This window comes from Vicia villosa, unplaced genomic scaffold (genome assembly GCF_029867415.1).
Source record: "Vicia villosa cultivar HV-30 ecotype Madison, WI unplaced genomic scaffold, Vvil1.0 ctg.002396F_1_1, whole genome shotgun sequence".
NCBI lineage: Eukaryota > Viridiplantae > Streptophyta > Magnoliopsida > Fabales > Fabaceae > Vicia > Vicia villosa.
This window is the reverse complement of record NW_026705918.1, coordinates 239,434-265,783: the sequence shown is the minus strand read 5'-3', so window position 1 is coordinate 265,783 and position 26,350 is coordinate 239,434. Positions and strand designations below refer to the sequence as shown.

The window sequence follows — 26,350 nt, the reverse complement described above, 5'->3', positions numbered from 1 at the left end:
CTAACGTTTTTAGACATAAATTTATGATTGAAGTTTTCTAATTAAACATAACTCTTTTATAACTAACATTATATATATATATATATATATATATATATATATATATATATATATATATATATATATATATATATATATATATATATATATATATATATATATATATATAAAATATTGTGTTGATAATTTTTTTTTTAATAATTCGAATCGATAACAAATTTTTAGTTTTGGTAGTTTTTGTTTTATTAAATTGAATCAATGATAGATTTATAATTCTTTAAAGCAGACCACATTTTTCCAAGTGAGCCAGAATAATAGTATCACCTAGAGAGGAGCTAAAAGGATTTTAAGGTCAAATTCACAATCCTAAGGGCATATATCTAGTCTAGTTCACCACCCATGAAGAATTCTAGAAGAAAATTATAGTGTAACTATACGAATTTTTTTCATTTTAATTAAAATTAAATTTCTTTTGAGGCAAATCTTTGAAACAAGGTAACAAACTACAAAGCACATATGTACCAAGTTTATTCACATGGAACCACTGTCACTTAGGGGAGAACAGGATTGTGGTTTACCGTGGAGGATGGCGGAAATGACAGCAGGAGAATCCCTTTCCTAGCCAACCAACAACAACAAAATTTAACCTTCATTGCAAGAAAATCCCACCGGCTATGGCTCCATCCACCTTTGGCCATGAGAAAGAAAAGATTTCTAGATTATGATGCAAAAGCCTTTGGATTGTGTGCAGGTTTGCAGTTAGCTTGCATTTCAAACTACATTCACCGTCCTTCATGAAGATCTTCAGAGAAAACAGCTGTCCTAGAAATGCTCTCATAGTCAAAGGTGCTTAGGCAAGAGTGAGGACCAGAAGAAAACATTGAAGATGTCCCATCAGAATCATAAGCTGTAGAAGACTGTTTCAGGTTACCCCTTGTATTAGATGACGGTAATGCATGATCGTGATTTTCAGTTATGTGCTGCACCATTTTAAGTGACTGTACCACTTCACCCATTGTAGGTCGTTGGCTTGCTTCAGGTGCAACACAGGCTGCAGCAATAGTGCAAACACGGAGAAAATCTTCCTTCGGATACCTTCCTCCAAGCCTTGGATCAGCAAGTTCTTCTAACCGCTCTTTATCTCTAAGAATTGGCCTTGCCTGCAAACATAACTTGGTAAATTATTTTCTATTTAATGTAAACTACAAAGGGTGGATTTACTTTCAATCATTTCGAACAGAAACCGGGTTGAAATGCTTTTGAGTTTGAAATGAACTAGATGAGAATAATGAAGGAACGTAAAGTTATGAATCTAACCCAAGTTACAAGATTCTCTTGCCCAGTTGGCTGTGACATTTCCACAGGTTTCTTTCCAGTCAACAGTTCTAGCAAGACAACCCCGTAGCTATAAACATCGCTTTTAATGAGTAGGTGTCCGGTCATGGCATACTCAGGTGCTACATACCTGCATAATAGTTTCATTTCATCTAAAGTCTTGACTATAAATCAAATAAAAAGTGAAAGAAAGAATATAATGAAACTTACCCAAATGTGCCCATGACTTGAGTAGACTGGTAATTAGCTCCTCCTTCAGGGGCTAGTTTAGCGAGACCAAAATCAGCAACTTTAGCATGAAAGTTGTTCTCAAGCAATATATTAGATGCTTTGAAATCTCTGTGTATGACACATGGCTGTGAATCTTCATGCAAGTAAGCAAGTCCTCTTGCAGCATCAAGTGCAATCTTCATCCTGGTGTCCCACTCCAAAGGGCAGTTTATTCCCAAGGGACCTGGGGAAATCAAGGCTAATTTCAATAAGCATAATGAAATATTTCTAAAATATCAGTCGTTACAATAGACACACAAAGCAGGTAATTCAAGATTAAAAAACTGAATCCATTATTCGAGAAATTACATTACCATGAAGCCAGGCCTCCAAACTTCCATTAGGGACAAGTTCATAGCAAAGTAGGTTTTGTGATAAGTCAGGATTGCTATAGTATCCAACTAGTTTTACAAGGTTACGGTGATGCAACCGGCTAAGCATCTCAACCTCAACCAAAACCTCTTTGTCACCCTGCTGCCCTCCATTAGTAAGCCTCTTAATTGCAACAGCAGTTCCATCATTCAAGACACCTTTAAAAACTCTACCAAAACCTCCTTCTCCAAGTATGCTTTCTGGTTCAAAATTGTTTGTTGCTTCTCTAAGATCTTCATAAGAAATAAAACGTGTACTGGTTGGATATGGAAGTGACCCGACAGATGAAATTGTATGTTCTATACTTGGCTTTTCTGTAGGAAATAAATCAAGTGTGAGTAGCATAGCAGGCGGAATACCATATAATTTGCAGCTGATCATGGAAATAACCATATGTGAGAGTGTGTATCAATTGTCTAGTCCTGATCCAATATATAAAATTGTACGCTAAATCAAGTTTCATGATCAATCATAAAACATTACTACACGTAAATATTCAATTCTAATAAAAATTTCTCAAGTAATCAACTGCTTTGGAAACGCCTGAGATAAAAAAAAACAACTCATTTGCTTCAGCAGACTTTCTATCTTATAAATTCTGTGCCAGAATGTAGTTTTTCTTTCGAAAGGAACCCAATTCGCATCAATTTAACTGTTACACTTACGGCCATTATGATATCCAAATCAAGAAAGGTGGTCAAATATAGAAATGCAAAAGTGAACATACACACAATAGCAGTTAGAAGTAGAGTACTTGCCTGTTTCTGTAGGAGGTGCTTTTGTCTTTGGTTTCAGCGTGCATAAACAAAGTATAAGTAGACATATAATGGAAATGATGAGTATCCCAGTAACAATTCCAAGGATAACAACCAAATTTGAATGCCTTCCCCTGTCTGAAGTACTCAATGATGTAGCAGCAAGTTCTTGTCTCCCAGGAGTTTTCACAGTTGATGCAGCAAAAGTAGGATCTGCAGTAGAATGCAACCATATGTTATAAACTTATAATATATAAATGCATAGATATTCATTCTTAGACCCACAACCATAAAGGGGCCCACCCCCTTAATGAAGTACATCACAACTATTACCTCTTCTAAAGCTTTGAATGACCAAAGAAACTAACAGCAATGGGTAATGTAGCTTTAAAATTAAACATTATCTATTAATATTTGTCATATAAAAATATGGCAACAAGGAAGAATGGTACACAGACATTAACATGTTTGTAATGGTGAAATCACATATGCAAGATGCAAATCCATCATGGCTAATGTTCTAAGCAATGCTATGACATAAAATATGGCAACAAGGAAGAATGGCAGGCCTACAAGCGTTAACATCTTTGTAATGGTGAAATCACATATACAAGGTGCAAATCCATCATGGCTAAAATGTTCTAAGCAATGCTATGACATAAATATCTAGCTTTGTATAGACAATATCAAGACTTAAATTTCTTAATGCACAATGTTGCATAGGATTTTCACGAGCATCAAAATTATATAAGATCTGGGTTTGCAGGAAAAAGTCAGACAGTTAAGAAACCATGGTGAACAAACAATGGATTAGAGCCCATAGCGTCATCGTATCTTTTTCTTTCCTTCCTTACCATTTTGAAGTAACAATGTAACAAACAAATGAACAAGAAATCTATATATATTAAAGTAATGAAGTTTAAGTTGTTAAAACACTAAGATTACATATATAACAAAGGTTTCAATACCAAGTAAAGAAAAACATTAGCTATATATTTTCCATACAATAAACATCTCACTATAATTTTTCTCAAATATCAAAAACACCAAAGCATCACGAACTGTAGTGACATATTTCAGAAGTTCCGAAGTCTATATATACCTTTCGAAGGAGGTGGAGGTTTAAACCAGGTCAAATTGAGAACCCTGTAGTCCCCCACGAATCTACTGTCTAGTCTAACCTTGTGAAAAATAAGGGAAGCCTTTATATTAGATGCTTCATAGGCAGAGAAACTGATATCTTTTGGCGGAGTAATATACATCGATATATTCAACATCGATAAGCTGTGTACATAAAAGTTTATCAGTTCAATTTGGGTAGCCCGCATCCCCAATTGTGCAGCCAATTCATCAAGAAAAAGCTTCCAGTCAGGGTTTTGAGACACATTCAAAAGAAGAAGGTCTAACTTTACAGGATAAACGCAACGGAAACCCTCACTAGTACCTCGCTTCAATACCATGTCTTTTTTACAATAATCTGGTTGAATAAAATAAAGCATATTAAACCATATAGCAATAAAAATTTACACCAGCATATTGAAGTTACGGGAAAGTGTAATGACTTAGCCTTACTGGAAAGATAAGAGGACAATGGGGGGTGAGCCATAACAGAAGGAATTTGTGTAACTGGAAAACCAGAGCCAACTATTAACACTGTGCTGCATAATATTAATAACACAAGCGATGTTTTCAGCAAAATGCACTGAAAAATTCTCAATCCACCTGCATGATTTGGAAAATTACTAAATCAGCATATGATGCAATGAGGGTTTAAGATTGGTTAATGTAATGAAATTGAAAAGTATGATTACCGATTGCGGATATGGAAAGGATGGGATTCGACATTGGGGATTGATCTAAGGGGAATTGGATAGAATCAAGGAAGGGAATTGGGAAAGTGAAGTGCATGCGTGCATGACTGAGTTGAGTTGAGTTGAATCGTTGGGAAGAGTTTGGTGTTGTGTGTTGTGTTGATATTCCTTGTGTTTTTGGAGAAAAGGATTTTAGCGGTTTGGTTTGTGTCATTGCTAGAGTGTGAAAATGTTATGTTTAGTGTTTGAAATTTGGTCCAAATATTGACATTTGTGCTCTCATTTCAATAAAATTTCTGTACTGTAGTACTTATTTTCCCAATACACGACCGTTTGAATAAGTGGGAGAATATTAGGAGCATAAAAGCAAATTTGACTAGGGATGGCAACGGGGCGGGTCGGGGACGGTTATTACCTTCCCCAAACCCAAACCCGAATCCCCAAACAATCCCCGTTCCCCGCCCCAAACCCAATCGGGGATGGAGAATTAAAACCCAAACCCGACCCAAACGGATTCGGGGTGGGTTCGGGTATCCCCGCCCCGCCACCATCCATTTAGTGATATCAATTTTTTTAATAGAAATATTTATTTTTTTTCAAAATTAAATTACTTTATAAATAATAAAATAAAATAATTTCAAAAAAATTCATCCATACATTTCAAATATTCTAAATAGTAAATACAAATCAAAACATAAATCATTAGCCACATATTTAATATTCTAAATTATCAAAAATATATAATAATATATACAATGAAATAAACGGGGCGGGTTCGGGGACGGGTTCGGGGTGGGTACTAGTGCCCCCATTACCCGCCCCGTCCCCATATCTTATAATCGGGGAAAACCCAAACCCGAACCCAAACCCAGTCAAAGCGGGTTTTCCCCGTCAACTTCGGGGCGGGTTCGGGTGGGTACCCACGGGTACGGGTTTTGTTGCCATGCCTAAATTTGACCTTGTTTGAAATGATGTTGGAATTGAAAGTTAATTTTCATAATTGCTGCCATTGTTGGCTCCGAGATGCAACCAAAATCCTAATATGTAAGGTAAGATCCATCCCGTTCAACTATCTTGAGATTCCTATAAGTGCTAGTCTCATATTCAAGAAGACTTTACAACTGGTGTTGGATATTGTAAGATTTAGATTGTCCAATTGGAAACACAAACATTTATCAATCAGAGGTAGAGTGGTCGTTTTAAAGTATGTCTTGTTTGCAATTTCAGTCTATTTCTTATCCTTCTTCAAAGCTCCATCAGATATCATATCTAAACTCGAATTTTAATTCAAATATTTCTTGTGGGGAGGCAGTGAGGATATGAGAAAAATTAACTAGGTCAAATGGGATAAAATATATAAACCTATACAAGAGTGGGGTGGTGTGCGTAAAAAAACTTGAGTGATTTCAATTCTTCTTTACTAGGCAAGTGGATTTGGAAAATTAGAAAAGAGATACATTGTCTTTAGATTAAAGTTTTGAATGACATATATGGTGGGACCGAGGGCATTCCCAAAGCTTGTGATGCAAACAACTCATTATGGTAGAGAGACATTTGTCATATAGATATAGGAGATCGAAAAAATTTAGAAGAGTATTCAATAAAGGAGAGTTAAAAGGTGCTGAGGGCGTAAAATAGGATTGAGACTAGTAAATCATGGTATGTGGTTTGGCACAAATCGGCACCATCAAAAGAATGGTGCTTAGTTTGGAGGTTATTTTACAATATACTCCAAATTAAGGACAATTTAGCTAGAAGAGGCTCCATAGTCCAGGAATATAATCAATGTGCTGAATGGTGTAGTGAGGAAAAGACGGTCTCTCATCTTTTCTTTGATTGTCCCATTTTTACAAGTATTTCGTTTCTTGACACTAGGTAGGTGGCTTGGATTGCTTGCGGCGCTTCCAAAAGATTGTAAGGACCACCTTGAACTATTCAAAACTCTTCTCGGCAGTGGTAGAAGTTCATTTATCAAAGTCAGAGTGCTCTGGTTCGCTTGCATTTGGAGTATTTGGAAAGCAAGAAACAACAACATTTTCAAGAACAAGGTTGTTTGTGCTGAACAAATGTTTGATTATGTTCAAAGGCTCTCATGGAACTGGTTGAGCATCAAATATAAATTCCTAAATTGTAGTTTATCTCAATGGCACTTGAACCCAATATTAATTCTTTGTTAGGTGCCAAACACCCACCTAAAGATCAAAGACTCACCCAAACAAATGAGAGAGACACCACATAATCATCCAAAATCTTAAGGTGATAAATGTATGGGTCATCTCATTTACAAAGTGCTTAACCTCCAATTTTCTAAGCAATGTAGGACTTTGAACTCACACTTGTTTCTTCATACGACTCACACTTATTTCCCAACAATCTCCCCCTTAAGTGTGAGTTCATCCACTAAGCTCCCTCGCAAGCGCAAGTTCTTTCATTCACATACTTGTACCGTCGTTGAGAGATACCTTTATCTCGTAACGGGCACTTCAACGGGACACGTCGACTGACCACCATGTCAGGAGGACTTTCGATAAAAGGAGTCGGTCCCTTATTTGAAGGGGACTTTGGCACTCCAAAGACAAGTTTTCGAACAGAAAAATGATTAGCTAGAAATCTAGGTGCAACAATTCATAATCTTTAGTACTATAAAAATTACAACTCCTAACTTTTTAAAGCATGCAAACATACAATACAACTAAGTAGTTCTATTTTGTTGTCATCGTGAATTTAAAAGTTTTGCTTATCCATAGTATGATAGAAATGATCAAACACTAAAGAAAAATGGATCTATATTTATTCTTAGGAAAAAAGAATTACTTGCAATCAATTTGTATTAAATTTACAACTATATGTTAGCTATTGTAAACCAAGCAGTTTGACCATTTTCCAAAACCAAATACGTCGACTGTGGTGATTGAACCCACGACCACGTGACTAAAAGCCACACGCTTTACCATTGAGCTAAGTCGGCTAATTTAATTCCTTATTTAAAAAATTGAATTATGATTTATATTTGTATCAATGAAATTTAAATATTAAAATTATTATGATATTTACATTCAATAGTTGTAGAAACTCTATAACTCACTTTACTTGCATTGTCAGTAGAATTAAAATAAATTTAATGCATAAAAGTATCATGCATTTTAGTAATACTTAAAAAATGCAACTCTACATAATCAATTTTAGAAACACGTCATACGTCTTATTTAATATCTACATATTTATTTCATTACACTGTCATTAATATCTTACTATCTTAACAAATAATTTAATACCCAAAAAATTTAGGAATTATTTATGGTTTAAACAACATTTATTCATTCATAACATGAGAAGTTAAACATTGATGAAACATATCCAACCGTGAAATTATTTTTACAATTAATCTTTCAACTCATTCCCAAACCTTTTACCATAATCTTCCTCACAATTATTAAGATAATTATGATTCATAAATATATAATTGTTCGACAGCCTAAATTGTACAAGTAATCAAGAAAGACTAATATAATAGTTTCATGATTTGAATGTACTGAACTAAGTTTCAATGATAAAAATATAATAAAGAAAAATTTATATTCTAATGTCTTTTGTTTCCTTGTATAGACTATTTGCAATGATCTACATGAAATAAAGACTCGATTGTCTCTAGAAGAAATGATCATCTATACATGAGTCGAAAAGTTTTACCATCTAGAGCTCTAATCTAAATGATCATATGTACTAAGACGAAGAAATGATCATATTCCCAAAAAGGTGACAAATAATCATCGACACCAGAGTCATCAAAACTGATGTGACCATTTTTTCTGAGTTAGAAGAAATGTAAATATCATCTAGATGGCAAGAAATGATCATATATGTTGAAGTCAACAAGGTTGAACACCTGTTCAAGGTAGTATTATCATCTACAACTAAAGGCAAGAATGATAATATGTACCATGAGAGACATGATGTTCCATACTTTATGAAAGAAACAAGTTATGCATAATCAAATAATACACGTCTTGCACATCATTTATGAAGACATGTTGTGCTATGTCACCTACATCGAATGTTCTATTTGGTATTTATTATTCTGAAAAAAGACAATCAATTTGTAGTAAATATACAACTGTATACGTTAGTTATTGTAAACCAAGCAGTTTGACCATTTTCCAAAACCAAATACGCCGACTGTGGGGATCGAACCCACGACCACGTGGTTAAAAGCCACGCGCTCTACCACTGAGCTAAGTCGGCTAATTTATTTCCATATTTCAAAAATTGAACTATCATTTATATTTGTATCAATGAAATTTAAATATTAAAATTATTATGATATTTACATTAAATATTTGTAGAAACTCTGTAACTAACTTTACTTACATTGTGTAACCAAAAAAAAAACTTTAATTACATTGTCATTAAAATTAAAATAACTTTAATGCATAAAAGTATCATGCATTTTAGTAATAATTAAAAAACGCAACTCTACATAACCAATTTTAGAAACACGTCATACGTCTTATTTAATATCTACATATTTATTTCATTACACTGTCATTAATATCTTACTATCTTTACAAATAATTTAATCCCCCAAAAATTTAAGAATTATTTATGGTTTAAACAACATTTATTCAATCATAACATGAGAAGTTAAACATTGATGAAACATATCCAACCGTGAAATTATTTTTACAATTAAAATTTCAACTCATTCCCAAACCTTTTACTCTTAACTTTCTCACAATTATTAAGATAATAATGATTCATAAATATATAATTGTTCGAAAAAACTGAAATATAATGTATGTTGTGAGATATTGGATCGAACTCTAGTATTGTCGAAGGGTAGCTTCTTGGTTCGACAATTCGACAGAGTTAAGCATGAAGTCGAAGGATTGTTCACATGCTGGTGTCGAAGTGTGCATGCTGTAGTCAAAGATGGGTTTAGCATGCAGATGTCGAAGATGCTAGAGTTGTTAGCATGTTAAATTAGGTTTTAGTGTTTAAACCCTAATTTGTTAAGTTAGCTTGTTTATTAAGTTGGCTTGTGTAATGGGCCTTGCTGAAAAAGCCCGTTAGTTAGTATGTTAGGTTTTATTATAAATAGCATACTAGTCTCTCATCATTGCCAAGCTGCAAATCCTAATTTAGGGTGAGAGAGGTTATTTGTTATTCTTGTAAACTTGTAATCTTGTTTTAAGAGAAAGTGAAAGAATAACAGTTATAACCAATTCTTGTGTTCCTCTTCTTCCTTGTCCTTTATTCTTCCTTGTTTTATACTTTGTTCTTGGCATTGAATTCACAACAAATTGGTGCGGTGAGCGTGGAGAAGATGCCTTCAACAAAGTATGAGATTGAAAAGTTCACCGGAGTGAATGATTTCGGTCTGTGGCGCTTGAAGATGAAAGCCCTACTGGTTCAGCAGGGTTGTTTGGAAGCGTTGAAGGGAGAGGCAGCCATGAATGCAGAATTGACGGCAGCGGAGAAGACAAATATGATCGAGAAAGCACACAGCGCAATTTTGTTGAGCCTTGGTGATAAGGTTCTCCGGCAGGTATCAAAGGAGACGACGGCATCAGGGTTATGGGTGAAACTTGAAAGTTTGTATATGACCAAATCGCTGGTAAATCGACTCTACCTGAAGCAAGCTTTGTATTCATTCAAGATGATTGAAGACAAAGTATTGGCTGAGCAGTTGGATATGTTCAACAAGCTGATTCTTGATCTTGAAAATATTGATGTGAAGATCGATGATGAAGATCAAGCGCTGTTACTATTGTGTTCTTTGCCTCGATCACATGCTCACTTCAAAGAAACTCTCTTGTATGGAAGGGAGTCCCTGACGTTTGAAGAAGTTCAATCAGCCTTGTACTCTAAGGACTTGAATGAACGAAAGGAGCATAAACCTTCGACTGTTGGCGAAGGTTTGGCCGTTAAAGGAAAACTCTTACGAAAGGATGGTAAGTTCGACAAGAAGAAAGGCAAAAGCCAGGCGAAGACTTACAGTGGCGAAGCATCTGGCATTCGATGCTACCATTGTAAGAAGGAGGGTCACACAAGAAAGGTGTGCCCTGAACGCTTGAAATATCATGGAGGTAAGGATAATGGCAACGCTGCCATTGTTCAAGATGATTTCGAATCATCTGATGTTCTTGTGGTTTCAAGCAATGACTCTAAGAAGGAGTGGATTATGGATTCAGGTTGCACTTGGCACATGACTCCAAACAAAGACTTGTTCGAGGAATTATGTGATCAAGATGGTGGATCAGTATTGCTGGGAAACAACAAGGCTTGCAAGATTGCAGGTGTTGGATCTGTGAGATTCAAGCTCCATGATGAGTCAATAAGGTTGTTGACTGAAGTCAGGTATGTTCCTGATTTGAAGAGAAATCTGCTTTCTCTTGGTGAATTCGACAAGAAAGGATATGTTTTCCAAGGAGAGAAAAGTATCCTAAGAGTCATGAAGGGTTCGAAGGAAGTCTTGAGAGGCGTGAAGAAACAAGGCTTGTATACCCTTGAGGCTGAAGTTGTAAGTGGTTCGACAAATGTTGTATCCACGAAACCTTTGTCGAAGACAGAAATCTGGCACATGAGATTGTTTCATGTCAGTGAAAGGGGTCTGGTCGAATTAGGGAAACAAAATCTGCTTGGTGGAGACAAAATCGAAAAGCTGAAGTTTTGTGAACCCTGTGTACTTGGAAAATCTTGCAGAGTGAAGTTCAACAAAGGCAAACAAAGAACACATGGATCCCTTGATTACATCCATGCTGATCTTTGGGGGCCTGCAAGGTGTCCATCACATTCAGGAGCAAGGTATTTTCTATCCATAGTAGATGATTATTCCAGAAAATTATGGGTATTCATCCAGAAGACTAAGGATGAAACTTTTGAGAATTTCAAAAGTTGGAAGACTCTGGTTGAAAATCAGACTGGCAGAAAGGTCAAGAGGTTGAGAACCGACAATGGCCTTGAATTTTGCAATGAGGCATTCGACAGTTTTTGTGCTGCCTCTGGTATTGCAAGGCATAGAACTACTGCAGGTACTCCACAGCAAAATGGTTTGGCTGAAAGGTTTAATCGAACTATTTTGGAGAGAGTCAGATGCATGTTGACTAGTGCCGGTTTAAAGAAGGTGTTCTGGGCTGAGGCTGTTTCGACAGCAACATATCTGATAAACAGATGTCCTTCGACAGCGTTAGATATGAAAAAACCTGAAGAAGTTTGGTCGGGACATCCACCAGATCTCGACAAACTGAGAGTATTTGGCTGCATAGCCTATGCTCACATTAGGCAAGACAAGGTCGAACCTAGAGCTCTGAAATGCATGTTCATGGGATACCCTGAAGGAGTCAAAGCTTATAGGCTATGGTGCCTAGAGCCAGGGCACAAGAGGTGTATCACCAGTCGAGATGTAGTTTTCAATGAAGCTGAAATGGCTTTTAAGAAAATTGATGATGTTGGTCGAAGTACAGAAACATCTGACGAAGAGCTGGAACAGGTAGAGATTCCTGTTGAGGTGGAGCATGTTGATGCTGAATTGCATATCCCAGATGAAGTCGAAGAAGAAGCAGAAGATGCTGAAGTTGAGGAAACTAACGATGACTACCTATTGTCGAGAGATAGGTCGAGAAGAGTCATCAAGCCACCTCAAAGACTTGGATATGCAGATCTTATAACTTATGCCTTAATCTCTGCAAGTGAGGTTCTAGACGAAGAACCTAGAGACTATAAGGAAGTTATGAGGAGTCGAAATAAGACTGAATGGCTGAAGGCCATGGATGATGAGATAAAATCTCTTCATGATAATCATACCTGGGAACTGATCAAGAAACCTGCTGGGGCAAGGTTAGTCAGCTGTAAATGGATTTTCAAAGTTAAGGAAGGAATTGAAGGAGTGACGTCGAAAAGATACAAGGCAAGGTTAGTTGCAAGGGGTTTCACTCAGAAAGAAGGTGTCGACTTCAATGATGTGTTTTCTCCTGTTGTGAAGCATAGGTCAATTCGAATGTTGCTTGCCATGGTGGCACAGTTCGATCTTGAACTGGAACAGATGGATGTGAAGACTGCGTTCTTGTATGGTGATCTAGATGAAATGATCCTGATGAGGCAACCTGAAGGGTATGTCGAAAAGGGGAAGGAAGATTATGTGTGCAAGTTAAAGAGATCTTTGTATGGGCTGAAACAATCTCCTCGACAGTGGAATAGGAGATTCGACAAGTTCATGACACGCATAAGTTTCATTAGAAGTCAGTTCGACCACTGCGTTTACTTCAGATTTCGACCTGGTAATTCATTTGTTATTTTGTTGCTTTATGTGGATGATATTCTCATAGCAAGCAACAGTGTCGAAGATGTGATGAGGGTGAAGGCTGAACTCAATAAGGAGTTCGATATGAAGGATCTGGGAGCTGCTTCCAGGATTCTTGGAATTGACATTCGAAGAGATAGAAAGAAGTCGAAGTTATGCCTATCTCAAGAGGCATATCTACGGAAGATTCTTGAAAAGTTTGGTATGTCGAATTCGAAGCCAGTTGTGACTCCAACAAACCCTCAATTCAAGCTGAGTATTGATCAGTGTCCCAGTACTGATGCCGAAAGAGCCTATATGAATAGCATCCCATATGCTAATATAGTTGGTTCTTTGATGTATGCTATGGTTTGTACTAGACCCGACATAGCATACGCAGTAAGTCTTGTATGCAGGTACATGGCGAATCCTGGAAAGGCTCACTGGCAAGCATTGAAGTGGATTTTAAGGTACATAAATGGGTCTCTGAATAGAGTCCTAATTTATGGTGGAGCCTTGGGTGAAGATAGTAAAGCAGCAATAGAAGGATATGTCGACTCTGATTATGCAGGTTGTATGGATTCTAGAAAATCTATTTCTGGATTTGTTTTCACTATGTTTGGCACAACAATTAGTTGGAAAGCAACTCTTCAGAAGGTTGTTGCTCTATCAACCACTGAAGCGGAGTATATTGCCCTAACTGAAGCTGTGAAAGAAGCATTGTGGCTTGAAGGTTTTGCGAAGGAGCTGAAACTTCAAGGTCGAGGTATCACTGTTAAATGTGATAGTCAAAGTGCAATACACCTGTCGAAGAATTCAGCCTATCATGAGCGAACTAAGCACATTGATGTGAGACTGCATTTCGTCAGAGGAGTAATCGAGCGTGGAGAAGTCCAAGTGCTGAAGGTTTCGACTGAAGACAATGCTGCTGATATGATCACCAAGACATTGCCGAGTTGCAAGTTTTTCCACTGTATGCAGTTGATAAAGCTGCATGAAGAAAGCTAGTCTGTTCCTTGACGTTGTAGAGTTAGGTCCAAGGTGGAGATTTGTGAGATATTGGATCGAACTCTAGTATTGTCGAAGGGTAGCTTCTTGGTTCGACAGTTCGACAGAGTTAAGCATGAAGTCGAAGGATTGTTCACATGCTGGTGTCGAAGTGTGCATGCTGTAGTCAAAGATGGGTTTAGCATGCAGATGTCGAAGATGCTAGAGTTGTTAGCATGTTAAATTAGGTTTTAGTGTTTAAACCCTAATTTGTTAAGTTAGCTTGTTTATTAAGTTGGCTTGTGTAATGGGCCTTGCTGAAAAAGCCCGTTAGTTAGTATGTTAGGTTTTATTATAAATAGCATACTAGTCTCTCATCATTGCCAAGCTGCAAATCCTAATTTAGGGTGAGAGAGGTTATTTGTTATTCTTGTAAACTTGTAATCTTGTTTTAAGAGAAAGTGAAAGAATAACAGTTATAACCAATTCTTGTGTTCCTCTTCTTCCTTGTCCTTTATTCTTCCTTGTTTTATACTTTGTTCTTGGCATTGAATTCACAACATATGTGATCTCATATAAAAGTATGAATTATACATTTGATAGCAAAATTAATAAAAATAGGTTGACAATATTATTAGAATGACCTACTAATTTTAATATATGTAGTTAATTAAATTAGATTAGTTCTTTATTTGGAAGAAAAATGATAAATGTTAGACAGCCTAAATTGTACAAGTAATCAGAAAAGACTAATATAATAGTTTCATGATTTGAATATACTGAGCCAAATTTCAATGATAAAAATATAATTAAGAAAAATTTATATTCTAATGTCTTTTGTTTCCTTGTATAAACTATTTGCAATGATCTACATGAAATAAATACTCGATTGTCTCTAGAAGAAATGATCATCTATACATGAGTCGAAAAGTTTTACCATCTAGACTTCTAATCTAAATGATCATGTGTAACAAGACGAAGAAATTATCATATTCCCAAAAAGGTGACAAATAATCATCTACACCAATGTCATCAAAACTGATATGACCATTTTTTATGAGTCAGAAGAAATGTAAATATCATCTAGAAGGCAAGAAATGGTCATATATGATGAAGTCAACAAGGTTGAACATCTCTTCAAGGTAGTTTTATCATCTACAACTAAAGGTAAGAAAGATAATATGTACCATGAGAGACATGATAATCCATACTTTATGAAAGTAACTAGTTATGCATAATCAAATAATTGATGTCTTACACATCATTTATAAAGACTTGTTGTGCTATGTCACCTACATCGAATGTTCTATTTGGTTACATCATAACAATTATTTTTTTTACAAGGATTAAGAAGATAATGATCACTACAAGGAATGGATGTTAAAGAATTATTTACATAAAATAAAACCTCAAAGACAACTTTTCGAACGGGAAAATGATTACCTGAGAATCTAGGTGCAACAATTTAGAATCTCTAATACTATAAAAAAGGCAAGTCCTAACTTTTTAAAGCACCCACACATACAATACTAATGAGTAGTCCTATTTTGGTGTTATTGTGAATTTTAATGTTTTGCTTATCAATTGTATGATAGAAATGATCAAACACTAACACTAAAAAATTGGATCTCCAATTATTATACGGAAAAAAGACAATCAATTTGTATTAAATATACAACTTTACGTTAGTTATTTTAAACTAAGTAGTTTGACCATTTTCCGAAACTAAATACGCCGACTGTGGGGATCGAACCCACGACCACGTGGTTAAAAGCCACGCGCTCTACCACTGAGCTAAGTCGGCTAATTTAATTCTATATTTAAAAAATTCAATTATGATTTATCTTTGTATCAGTGAAATTAAATATTAAAATTATTATGATATTTACGTTAAATAGTTATAGAAACTGTGTAGCTCACTTTACTTACATTTTCAGTAGAATTAAAATAACTTTAATGTATAAAAGTATCATGCATTTTAGAAATGATTGAAAAACAACTCTACATAACCAATTTTAGAAACACGTCATACGTCTTATTTAATATCTACATATTTATTTCATTACACTATCATTAATATCTTACTACCTTAACAAATAATTTAATCCCCCAAAAATTTAGGAATTGTTTATGGTTTAAACAACATTTATTCAATACTTTTACCATAAACTTCCTCACAATTATTTTAAGATAATTATGATTCATAAATATATCATTATTAAAAAAACTCAAATATAATGTTTGTGATCTCATATAAAAGTATCAATTATACATTTGATAACAAGATCAATAAAAATAGGTTGATAATATTATTAGACTGACCTACTAATTTTAATATATGTAGTTAATTAAATTAGAATAGTTATTTATTTGGAAGAAAAAATAATAAATGTTAGACAGCCTAAATTGTACAAGTAATCAGGAAAAGACTAATATAATAGTTTCATGATTTGAATGTACTGAACCAAGTTTCAATGATAAAAATATTTAAGAAAATTTTATAGTCTAATGTCTTTTGTTTCCTTGTATAGACTATTTGCAATGATTACATGAAATAAAGACTCGATTGTCTCTAGAAGAAATGATCATCTATACATGAGTCGAAAAGTTTTACCATCTGGACCTCTAATCTAAATGATCATATGTACCAATACGAAAAAATGATCATATTCCCAAAAAGGTGGCAAATAATCATCTACACCAGAGTCATCAAAACTGATATGACATTTTTTCTAAGTTAGAAGAAATATAAATATCATCTAGATGGCAAGAAATGGTCATATATGAAGAAGTCAACAAGGTTGAACATTTGTTCAAGGTAGTATTATCATCTACAACTAAAGGTAAGAATGATAATATGTACTACTCCAGTCTGATTTATAAGCAAAAATTATCTTTTAAGGTTCATTGAATAATGAATGTATCTAGTCTACATAAAAGACAAGATATATTCATTATTCAATGAATCTAAAAAGAGAATCTTTGCTTATAAATAAGGCTGGAGGGAATACCATGAGAGACATGATGATCCATACTTTATGAAAGTAACTAGTTATGCATAATCAAATAATTAATGTCTTACACATCATTTACGAAGACATGTTGTGCTATGTCACCTACATCAAATGTTCTATTTGGTATTAATTATACAACATTATTATGAAAAAAGACAATCAATTTGTATTAATTATACAACTATATGTTAGTTATTGTAAACCAAGCAGTTTGACGATTTTTCAAAACCAAATATATCGACTTTGGAGATTAAACCCACGACCACATGGTTAAAAGCCACGCGCTCTACCACTAATCTAAGTCGGCTAATTTAATTATATATTTAAAAAATTGAATTATGATTTATATTTGTATCAGTGAAATTTAAATATTAAAATTATTATGATATTTACATTAAATAGTTGTATAAACTCTGTAGCTCACTTTACTTACATTTTCAGTAGAATTAAAATAACTTTAATGCATTCAAGTATCATGCATTTTAGTAATAATTAAAAAACACAACTCTACATAACCAATTTTAGAAACACGTCATACGTCTTATTTAATATCTACATATTTATTTCATTACACTGTCATTAATATTTTACTACCTTAAAAAATAATTTAATCCTCCAAAAATTTAGGAATTATTTATGGTTTAAACAACATTTATTCAATCATAACATGAGAAGTTAAACATTGATGAAAAATATCCAACCGTGAAATTATTTTTACAATTAAAATTTCAACTCATTCCCAAACCTTTTACTCTTAACTTTCTCACAATTATTAAGATAATAATGATTCATAAATATATAATTGTTCGAAAAAACTGAAATATAATGTATGTGATCTCATATAAAAGTATTAATTATACATTTGATAGCAAAATTAATAAAAATAGGTTGACAATATTATTAGACTGACCTACTAATTTTAATATATGTAGTTAATTAAATTAGATTAGTTCTTTATTTGGAAGAAAAATGATAAATGTTAGACAGCCTAAATTGTAGAAGTAATTAGAAAAGACTAATATAATAGTTTCATGATTTGAATATACTGAGCCAAATTTCAATGATAAAAATATAATTAAGAAAAATTTATATTCTAATGTCTTTTGTTTCCTTGTATAGACTATTTGCAATGATCTACATGAAATAAAGACTCGATTGTCTCTAGAAGAAATGATCATCTATACATGATTCGAAAAGTTTTACCATCTAGACCTCTAATCTAAATGATCATATGTACCAAGACGAAGAAATGATCATATTCCCAAAAAGGTGACAAATAATCATCTACACCTGAGTCATCAAAACTGATATGACCATTTTTTTTAGTTAGAAGAGATGTAAATATCATCTAGATGGCAAGAAATGGTCATATATGATGAAGTCAACAAGGTTGAACATTTGTTCAAGGTAGTATTATCATCTACAACTAAAGGCAAGAATGATAATATGTACCATGAGAGACATGATGATCCATACTTTATGAAAGTAACTAGTTATGCATAATCAAATAATTGATGTCTTACACATCATTTATGAAGACATGTTGTGCTATGTCACCTACATCGAATGTTCTATTTGGTCACATCATAACAATTATTTTTTTATAAGGATTAATAAGATAATGATCGCTACAAGAAATGGATGTTACATAATTATTTACATAAAATAAAACCCCAAAGACAACTTTTCGAACAAGAAAATGATTAGCTGGTAATCTATGTGCAACAATAATATAAAAAGGCCAAGCCCTAACTTTTAAAGCACTCGCACATACAATACTACTCAGTTGTTCTAATTTGATGTTATTGTGAATTTTAAAGTTTTGCTTATCAATAGTATGATAGAAATGATCAAACACTAACACTAAAAAAATGGATCTCTAATTATTATTAGGAAAAAAGACAATCAATTTGTATTAATTATACAACTATATGTTAGTTATTATAAACCAAGCAGTTTGACCATTTTCCAAAACCTAATATATCGACTGTGGAGATTAAACCCACAACCACATGGTTAAAAGTCACACGCTCTACCACTGAGCTAAGTCGGCTAATTTTATTATATATTTAAAAAATTGAATTATGATTTATCTTTGTATCAGTGAAATTAAATATTAAAATTATTATGATATTTACGTTAAATAGTTGTAGAAACTGTGTAGCTCACTTTACTTACATTTTCAGTAGAATTAAAATAACTTTAATGTATATACGTATCATGCATTTTAGTAATAATTAAAAAACACAACTCTACATAACCAATTTTAGAAACACGTCATACGTCTTATTTAATATCTACATATTTATTTCATTACACTGTCATTAATATCTTACTACCTTAAAAAATAATTTAATCCTCCAAAAATTTAGGAATTATTTAAGGTTTAAACAACATTTATTCAATCATAACATGAGAAGTTAATTATTGATGAAACATATTCAACAGTGAAATTATTTTTACAATTAATCTTTCAACTCATTCTCAAACCTTTTACCATAAACTTCCTTACAATTATTAAGATAATTATGATTCATAAATATATAATTGTTTGAAAAAACTGAAATATAATGTATGTGATCTCATATAAAAGTATTAATTATACATTTGATAGCAAAATTAATAAAAATAGGTTGACAATATTATTAGACTGACCTACTAATTTTAATATATGTAGTTAATTAAATTAGATTAGTTCTTTATTTGGAAGAAAAATGATAAATGTTAGACAGCCTAAATTGTAGAAGTAATCAAGAAAGACTAATATAATAGTTTCATGATTTGAATATACTGAGCCAAATTTCAATGATAAAAATATAATTAAGAAAAATTTATATTCTAATGTCTTTTGTTTCCTTGTATAGACTATTTGCAATGATCTACATGAAATAAAGACTCGATTGTCTCTAGAAGAAATGATCATCTATACATGATTCGAAAAGTTTTACCATCTAGACCTCTAATCTAAATGATCATATGTACCAAGACGAAGAAATGATCATATTCCCAAAAAGGTGACAAATAATCATCTACACCTGAGTCATCAAAACTGATATGACCATTTTTTTTAGTTAGAAGAGATGTAAATATCATCTAGATGGCAAGAAATGGTCATATATGATGAAGTCAACAAGGTTGAACATTTGTTCAAGGTAGTATTATCATCTACAACTAAAGGCAAGAATGATAATATGTACCATGAGAGACATGACGATCCATACTTTATGAAAGTAACTAGTTATGCATAATCAAATAATTGATGTCTTACACATCATTTATGAAGACATGTTGTGCTATGTCACCTACATCGAATGTTCTATTTGGTCACATCATAACAATTATTTTTTTATAAGGATTAATAAGATAATGATCGCTACAAGAAATGGATGTTACATAATTATTTACATAAAATAAAACCCCAAAGACAACTTTTCGAACAAGAAAATGATTAGCTGGTAATCTATGTGCAACAATAATATAAAAAGGCCAAGCCCTAACTTTTAAAGCACTCGCACATACAATACTACTCAGTTGTTCTAATTTGATGTTATTGTGAATTTTAAAGTTTTGCTTATCAATAGTATGATAGAAATGATCAAACACTAACACTAAAAAAATGGATCTCTAATTATTATTAGGAAAAAAGACAATCAATTTGTATTAATTATACAACTATATGTTAGTTATTATAAACCAAGCAGTTTGACCATTTTCCAAAACCTAATATATCGACTGTGGAGATTAAACCCACAACCACATGGTTAAAAGTCACACGCTCTACCACTGAGCTAAGTCGGCTAATTTTATTATATATTTAAAAAATTGAATTATGATTTATCTTTGTATCAGTGAAATTAAATATTAAAATTATTATGATATTTACGTTAAATAGTTGTAGAAACTGTGTAGCTCACTTTACTTACATTTTCAGTAGAATTAAAATAACTTTAATGTATATACGTATCATGCGTTTTAGTAATAATTAAAAAACACAACTCTACATAACCAATTTTAGAAACACGTCATACGTCTTATTTAATATCTACATATTTATTTCATTACACTGTCATTAATATCTTACTACCTTAAAAAATAATTTAATCCTCCAAAAATTTAGGAATTATTTAAGGTTTAAACAACATTTATTCAATCATAACATGAGAAGTTAATTATTGATGAAACATATTCAACCGTGAAATTATTTTTACAATTAATCTTTCAACTCATTCTCAAACCTTTTACCATAAACTTCCTTACAATTATTAAGATAATTATGATTCATAAATATATAATTGTTTGAAAAAACTCAAATATGATGTTTGTGATCTCATATAAAAGTATCAATTATACATTTGATAACAAGATCAATAAAAATAGGTTGATAATATTATTAGACTGACCTACTAATTTTAATATATGTAGTTAATTAAATTAGAATATTTATTTATTTGGAAAAAAAAATAATAAATGTTAGACAGCCTAAATTGTACAAGTAATCAAGAAAGACTAATGCAATAGTTTCATGATTTGAATGTACTGAACCAAGTTTCAATGATAAAAATATAATTAAGAAAATTTTATATTCTAATGTCTTTTGTTTCCTTGTATAGACTATTTGCAATTATCTACATGAAATCAGTGGCGGAGCCAAAAAAATTATAATGTCTGGGCAAAAGTTTAAAGGCCGCAATTTTAAATTGTATATAATATATAAATAATTATCAATCAAAATAAAAAAGATACGTCATTTTGTCAACAAAAGTATAGTTAAAGGAAAAGAGCTTAAATATAACTTTACAATAGCATGTTAAATAAAATCACTAGGCAAATGTCCTTTTCGAGATTTTTTGTGTGGTGAATGTTTGAATAATATCAATATTGACTTGAATATCTTCCGCTCGGTGTAACATACCATCAAGTCATTGAATCACACATCGTTGATCTTATTGCGCAAATTAGACTTGATAAGCTTCATTGCTGAAAAAGTTCTTTCAACGGATTTAGTCGACACCGACAATATCAAAGCTAACTTAATAAGTTTGTAAGCCAATAGGAATACCAAATGTTTTTCAGTTTGAAAAAGCTCTTTTTAATTTTAGGGTTAAATATGTTTTTGGTCCTATAAAAGCAAATGACATATTTTGGTCCTTACAAAATTATTATGCATGTAGTTTTAGTCACTACTGTTAAACTAATTTGTATTTTTGAATGATTATTTTGTAGACATGTTTAGAGTTTTAAAAAATTCCTTGAAAAAATAAACTCATAATTTGATCTCTAAGTCGAAATTTTCATTAATCATATCATTATCTTTTGAAATTTAAAATTTTCATATTTAATTCTTTTCATTTTAAAAAATTTTAAAGTTTGATAAATAAATATTCTACAGTATCCTAAACATGTATAAATAGGACTAAAACTTCACGCCTAAAAATTTTAGAAAGACCAGGAAAAAATTTTTAAAACTAAAATTAAATATTAATTTATTTATAAGGACGAAAAATACATATGACCCTTAATTTTATTTATTTATTTTTTAAATATGAATATTAAAAAAAAATTGGTCGGACTAAGCCCGGGCAATTGCCCAGCCTGGCCGGATGCTGGAACCGCCAGTGCATGAAATAAAGACTCGATTGTCTCTAGAAGAAATGATCATCTATACATGAGTTGAAAAGTTTTACCATCTAGACCTCTAATCTAAATGATCATATGTATCAAGACGAAGAAATGATCATATTCTCAAAAAGGTGACAAATAATCATCTACACTAGAGTCATCAAAACTGATATGACCATTTTTTCTGAGTTAGAAGAAATGTAAATATCATCTTGATGGCAAGAAATGGTCATATATGATTAAGTCAACAAGGTTGAACACTGTTCAAGGTAGTATTATCATCTACAACTAAAGCAAAGAATGATAATATGTACCATGAGAGACATGATGATCCATACTTTATGAAAGTAACTAGTTATGCATAATCAAATAATTGATGTCTTACGCATCATTTATGAAGACATGTTGTGCTATGTCACCTACATCAAATGTTCTATTTGGTCACATCATAACAATTATTTTTTAACAAGGATTAAGAAGATAATGATCACTACAAGAAATGGATGTTAAAGAATTATTTACATAAATAAAACCCCAAAGACAACTTTTCGAACGGAAAAATGATTAGCTGGTAATCTATGTGCAACAATACTATAAAAAGGCCAAGCCCTAACTTTTTAATGCACTCACACATACAATACTACTGACTAGTTCTATTTTAGTGTTATTGTGAATTTTAAAGTTTTGCTTATCAATAGTATGATAGAAATGATCAAACACTAACACTAAAAAAATGGATGTCTATTTATTATTAGGAAAAAAGACAATCAATTTGTATTAATTATACAACTATATGTTAGTTATTGTAAACCAAACAGTTTGACCATATTTCAAAACCAAATATATCGACTGTGGAGATTAAACCCACGACCACATGGTTAAAAGCCACGGCTCTCCCACTGAGCTAAATCAGCTAATCCTATGGCTTTCACGGGATGCATCTTGGTACTTGTTTTGTTTTCGGGATTAACTACGAACTTGTTGCATCCGGGTGTCATTAACCGCAAACCTCTGACACCTTATTGACGTTACCTATGCAACCATCCCATTCGTGATTAAAAGTAATACATCATAATACATATAATTATCTAGCCCCCAGAGGTTATGCAAGTTAAACATATGAGATGAAATGTCATTTAAAAATGATCCCTCAAACTCATGTGCGTATCCATCTCAATTTGTCTTTAAATACTCACATATGATACTCCTAATGCTTGTTGTCTATGTGTAGGTTACTGGTGTATAAAATAACAAGACTCCTCTGATTTGATGCCTCTAATCCTATTTTTTTTAAATCTTGGTATCCTTCATTTGCTAATCGAAGGGATGATTGATTAATGCATGAGCTTCCTTTTGGCACTAAGAAAGAGGTATGAACTACCTTGCAACCACTAATTCAAGGATTCGTTGCTTTTCGAATTTTCCTCGTTATTCTTAGGTTGTTTTTAATCCTCACTCGAAAAACAAAAAGACTTTATTAGTGAGTTGCTTGATAGCTTTGCTTCATTGGCTTCCAGTGCATTGTTTTTTGCTCCTTCAAGCTAGCTTCCAATTATTTACCCCCAACATACACAAACAACTAGGGAGACTTCTGAAACGACTAGGGAGAATTTCACTGGTTATTAAATGAAGTTTAAACCCTCAAATTTCTCAACATGCGAGCGATGGGTGAGTGAGAGTGTCGTAGGAATATAAGTGAGAAACAGTGATCAAGAGAAAGAAATATGCAACACTGGCAAAGAGCAAAAAAAAAATGGTTTCAGGTGATGGACTGTAGTGCATCAAACTTATTTTATTTTATCTTATGACAGAAACCTCATGCTTTCAGTTTCATCTCCAACCATAAGTTAAGGCTAAAATGTGCAGGAGGTAGTGGAAAGTGTACATCAATGCTCTCAAAGCTCTATGCCTAAGAAAAATATGTTCATGTCTTTGGGCAAGCAGTGGCACCTATGTTTCTGTTAGCCATTTTTCTTTGGGAAGCAATTGGACATGCTTCCAAGCAAGGTTCCTTCAGGATCGCGTCATCTTCAGGCAGTGGGGGAAGCACTCCAAATTTGAACTGCAATTTAAAAACGTCAAAGAAAATAGAAACCGGAGCAATCTCATCGTACAAATTTAGACTCTCGAAGATATTACTCGATATTACCTGACAGCTGTAGTCGGTAAAGTTGGGCTCCATAAGTAATGGAACCCCCATATGATCCTTGAAGAAGGTCTACATTGAAAATAGAGTCAGAGTCAATCATCCATAAATGCAATAGCTTTAAAGCTGGCACAATATTTTAAACTCTTACACTAACATGAAAAGGTAAGAGATCAGTCTCATGAAAACGATAGGAGTTTGAAGAAGAATCACTAACCTGTGTTGGAAACTTACAGGTGTTGAGGCATATACCAACACACTTGCTTTCCTCTAGATATTTGCATCTTTCAACATACACCTAAAACATTTTATGAATATACATCACTCTCAAGAATACAATGATGTTATTATTTAGTCATAAAGATCAAACAGGGAGAAAGGTATAAGTGATCACCCCGCTACTGCACGAGGTTCCATCTGATAGGTCTACAGAATTGACTTTGCAGGGTCCCATTAGCCATTGGCATGTAAGTGCAGTAACCCTTGCTTCAAAACTTAAATGTTTTCAGGATATCTCAAAAAGAGTTTCTCACTAGCTTGAAGAATTGAAAAATGAGATGTAATCTTATCAAACTCACCAACCATTATAGCAGCAACTTTGCCTCCTCCAAGAGGAGCTACGAGAATTTTATAGAGCTCCAAAAGGAATGGAGGAAATAGAGATCGCAAAATTCGTACCTGTCACAGTCACAACATATCAGAGCTATCTAATTCACTTGAAATCATTAAAATAAAAATCATAAAGATTTTAACAAGCAATATATGTTGTTAAACTAAGGAGGAAATAGTATGAACATGAACATTTTGAAACCATGCTTTTTATTTGTGAGGAACACTTGCGAAGAGAAATGCTATGGTATGTTATAGAGATCAGGACCGTCTTTGATGACATGCAAGGTAGACTACGGCACATGATTCAAAACTTGTCATCACGATTAAACCGTACAAAACCTCTAAAAACTTAAGACGACCCTGATAGAGATTCTGAAAGAAGAAATTACCGTAGCTTCTATGGTATGGGAATTTGTAGTGCCTTTCATCATTAAACGGTTTGCAACTTCGATTAGTCCATCATATCCAGGTTTCTTTGAGTCCCATCCTACCTCCTATATGTTCCAAAGCAAAAATAATGATAATAAATAAATAAATAATGCATCTATGCTATCAAATTAGAGAAAATCAAACAGTGTTCATGAGAAGAAACAAGAAGGGGTTTCTTTACCTGTACCAATTTGTTGCGGAACAAATTGAGGAACAAATCATCCAAGACACCGGGCTTGTATTCAATTTTCGGAGCTGCAACTCCCACCTGAATCAATCCACAAATTGAAGTAAATTTCTCATACTAGCTTGCAGCATGAATTCAAAAAGCAAAATCAGAAAATACGAACCGTTTTGGATCCTGATGAAGAAGTTGAAGAGAATGAAACACATAACCGACGGTTACGAATTCCAGTGGAATAAAGGTTTGGAACAGCACCAACAGTAATACCTAACGCCTTCATTTCTTCCCAACTGTAACAATTGAACTCACTAACTACGCTTCACTTTAACTGTCTGCGTTCGATAAGGTTGCCGGTTACCGGTTATTTCTATTTTCAAGTGAAAGAAAAAAAGAGATACTAGTATTATTTTAACATTTTATTATTTTAAAACTATACTCTTTTAGGAGATTTAGGGTGGTGATGTTTTTAGTTTTGATTTTCAAAGTTAATTTTAAAATTTAAATTTATTGACTAAAATGAAGTGGAATTAATTTTTTA

At 33.0% G+C, this 26,350-nt stretch overlaps 2 protein-coding genes and 3 non-coding genes across 5 annotated transcripts; all 5 read right to left on the bottom strand.

The window, feature by feature from the left end:
- Nucleotides 1-240: 240 nt before the first annotated feature.
- Nucleotides 241-4,794, bottom strand: LOC131638739 (proline-rich receptor-like protein kinase PERK15). The gene is made up of 8 exons (XM_058909292.1): nucleotides 4,544-4,794; nucleotides 4,305-4,454; nucleotides 3,835-4,209; nucleotides 2,736-2,945; nucleotides 1,920-2,291; nucleotides 1,546-1,789; nucleotides 1,318-1,465; nucleotides 241-1,160 (listed from the first exon to the last, which is right to left on the bottom strand). Exons 1-8 carry the CDS (start codon nucleotides 4,755-4,757, stop codon nucleotides 783-785), a joined length of 2,091 nt encoding a protein of 696 aa, XP_058765275.1. The 5' UTR covers nucleotides 4,758-4,794; the 3' UTR covers nucleotides 241-782.
- A 2,645-nt stretch (nucleotides 4,795-7,439) lies between these two features.
- Nucleotides 7,440-7,511, bottom strand: TRNAK-UUU (transfer RNA lysine (anticodon UUU)). The gene has a single exon. It is a non-coding gene; the product is annotated as a tRNA-Lys (tRNA).
- Nucleotides 7,512-8,713: 1,202 nt separating this feature from the next.
- On the bottom strand, nucleotides 8,714-8,785 carry TRNAK-UUU (transfer RNA lysine (anticodon UUU)). Its single transcript has one exon. It is a non-coding gene; the product is annotated as a tRNA-Lys (tRNA).
- A 6,755-nt stretch (nucleotides 8,786-15,540) lies between these two features.
- On the bottom strand, nucleotides 15,541-15,612 carry TRNAK-UUU (transfer RNA lysine (anticodon UUU)). The gene has a single exon. It is a non-coding gene; the product is annotated as a tRNA-Lys (tRNA).
- Nucleotides 15,613-24,186: 8,574 nt separating this feature from the next.
- On the bottom strand, nucleotides 24,187-26,147 carry LOC131638725 (beta-carotene isomerase D27, chloroplastic). Its single transcript, XM_058909282.1, has 8 exons — nucleotides 25,979-26,147; nucleotides 25,810-25,896; nucleotides 25,589-25,693; nucleotides 25,166-25,265; nucleotides 24,982-25,073; nucleotides 24,805-24,885; nucleotides 24,591-24,659; nucleotides 24,187-24,503 (listed from the first exon to the last, which is right to left on the bottom strand). Exons 1-8 carry the CDS (start codon nucleotides 26,090-26,092, stop codon nucleotides 24,366-24,368), a joined length of 786 nt encoding a protein of 261 aa, XP_058765265.1. The 5' UTR covers nucleotides 26,093-26,147; the 3' UTR covers nucleotides 24,187-24,365.
- Nucleotides 26,148-26,350: the final 203 nt, after the last annotated feature.

What these genes read in the sequence shown, in the direction of transcription:
- LOC131638739 (XM_058909292.1), bottom strand. Translation starts at nt 4,757, where the DNA reads ATGACACAAACCAAACCGCTAAAATCCTTTTCTCCAAAAACACAAGGA. An exon ending in ACCTCCACCTCCTTCGAAAG is followed by an intron (nt 2,946 to 3,834) that starts GTATATATAGAC and finishes ATTCTACTGCAG; the next exon opens with ATCCTACTTTTGCTGCATCA. An exon ending in AAGAGAATCTTGTAACTTGG is followed by an intron (nt 1,161 to 1,317) that starts GTTAGATTCATA and finishes TTATGTTTGCAG; the next exon opens with GCAAGGCCAATTCTTAGAGA.
- LOC131638725 (XM_058909282.1), bottom strand. Translation starts at nt 26,092, where the DNA reads ATGAAGGCGTTAGGTATTACTGTTGGTGCTGTTCCAAACCTTTATTCC. An exon ending in CTTCATCAGGATCCAAAACG is followed by an intron (nt 25,897 to 25,978) that starts GTTCGTATTTTC and finishes GGATTGATTCAG; the next exon opens with GTGGGAGTTGCAGCTCCGAA. An exon ending in AGTTGCTGCTATAATGGTTG is followed by an intron (nt 25,074 to 25,165) that starts GTGAGTTTGATA and finishes TAAGTTTTGAAG; the next exon opens with CAAGGGTTACTGCACTTACA.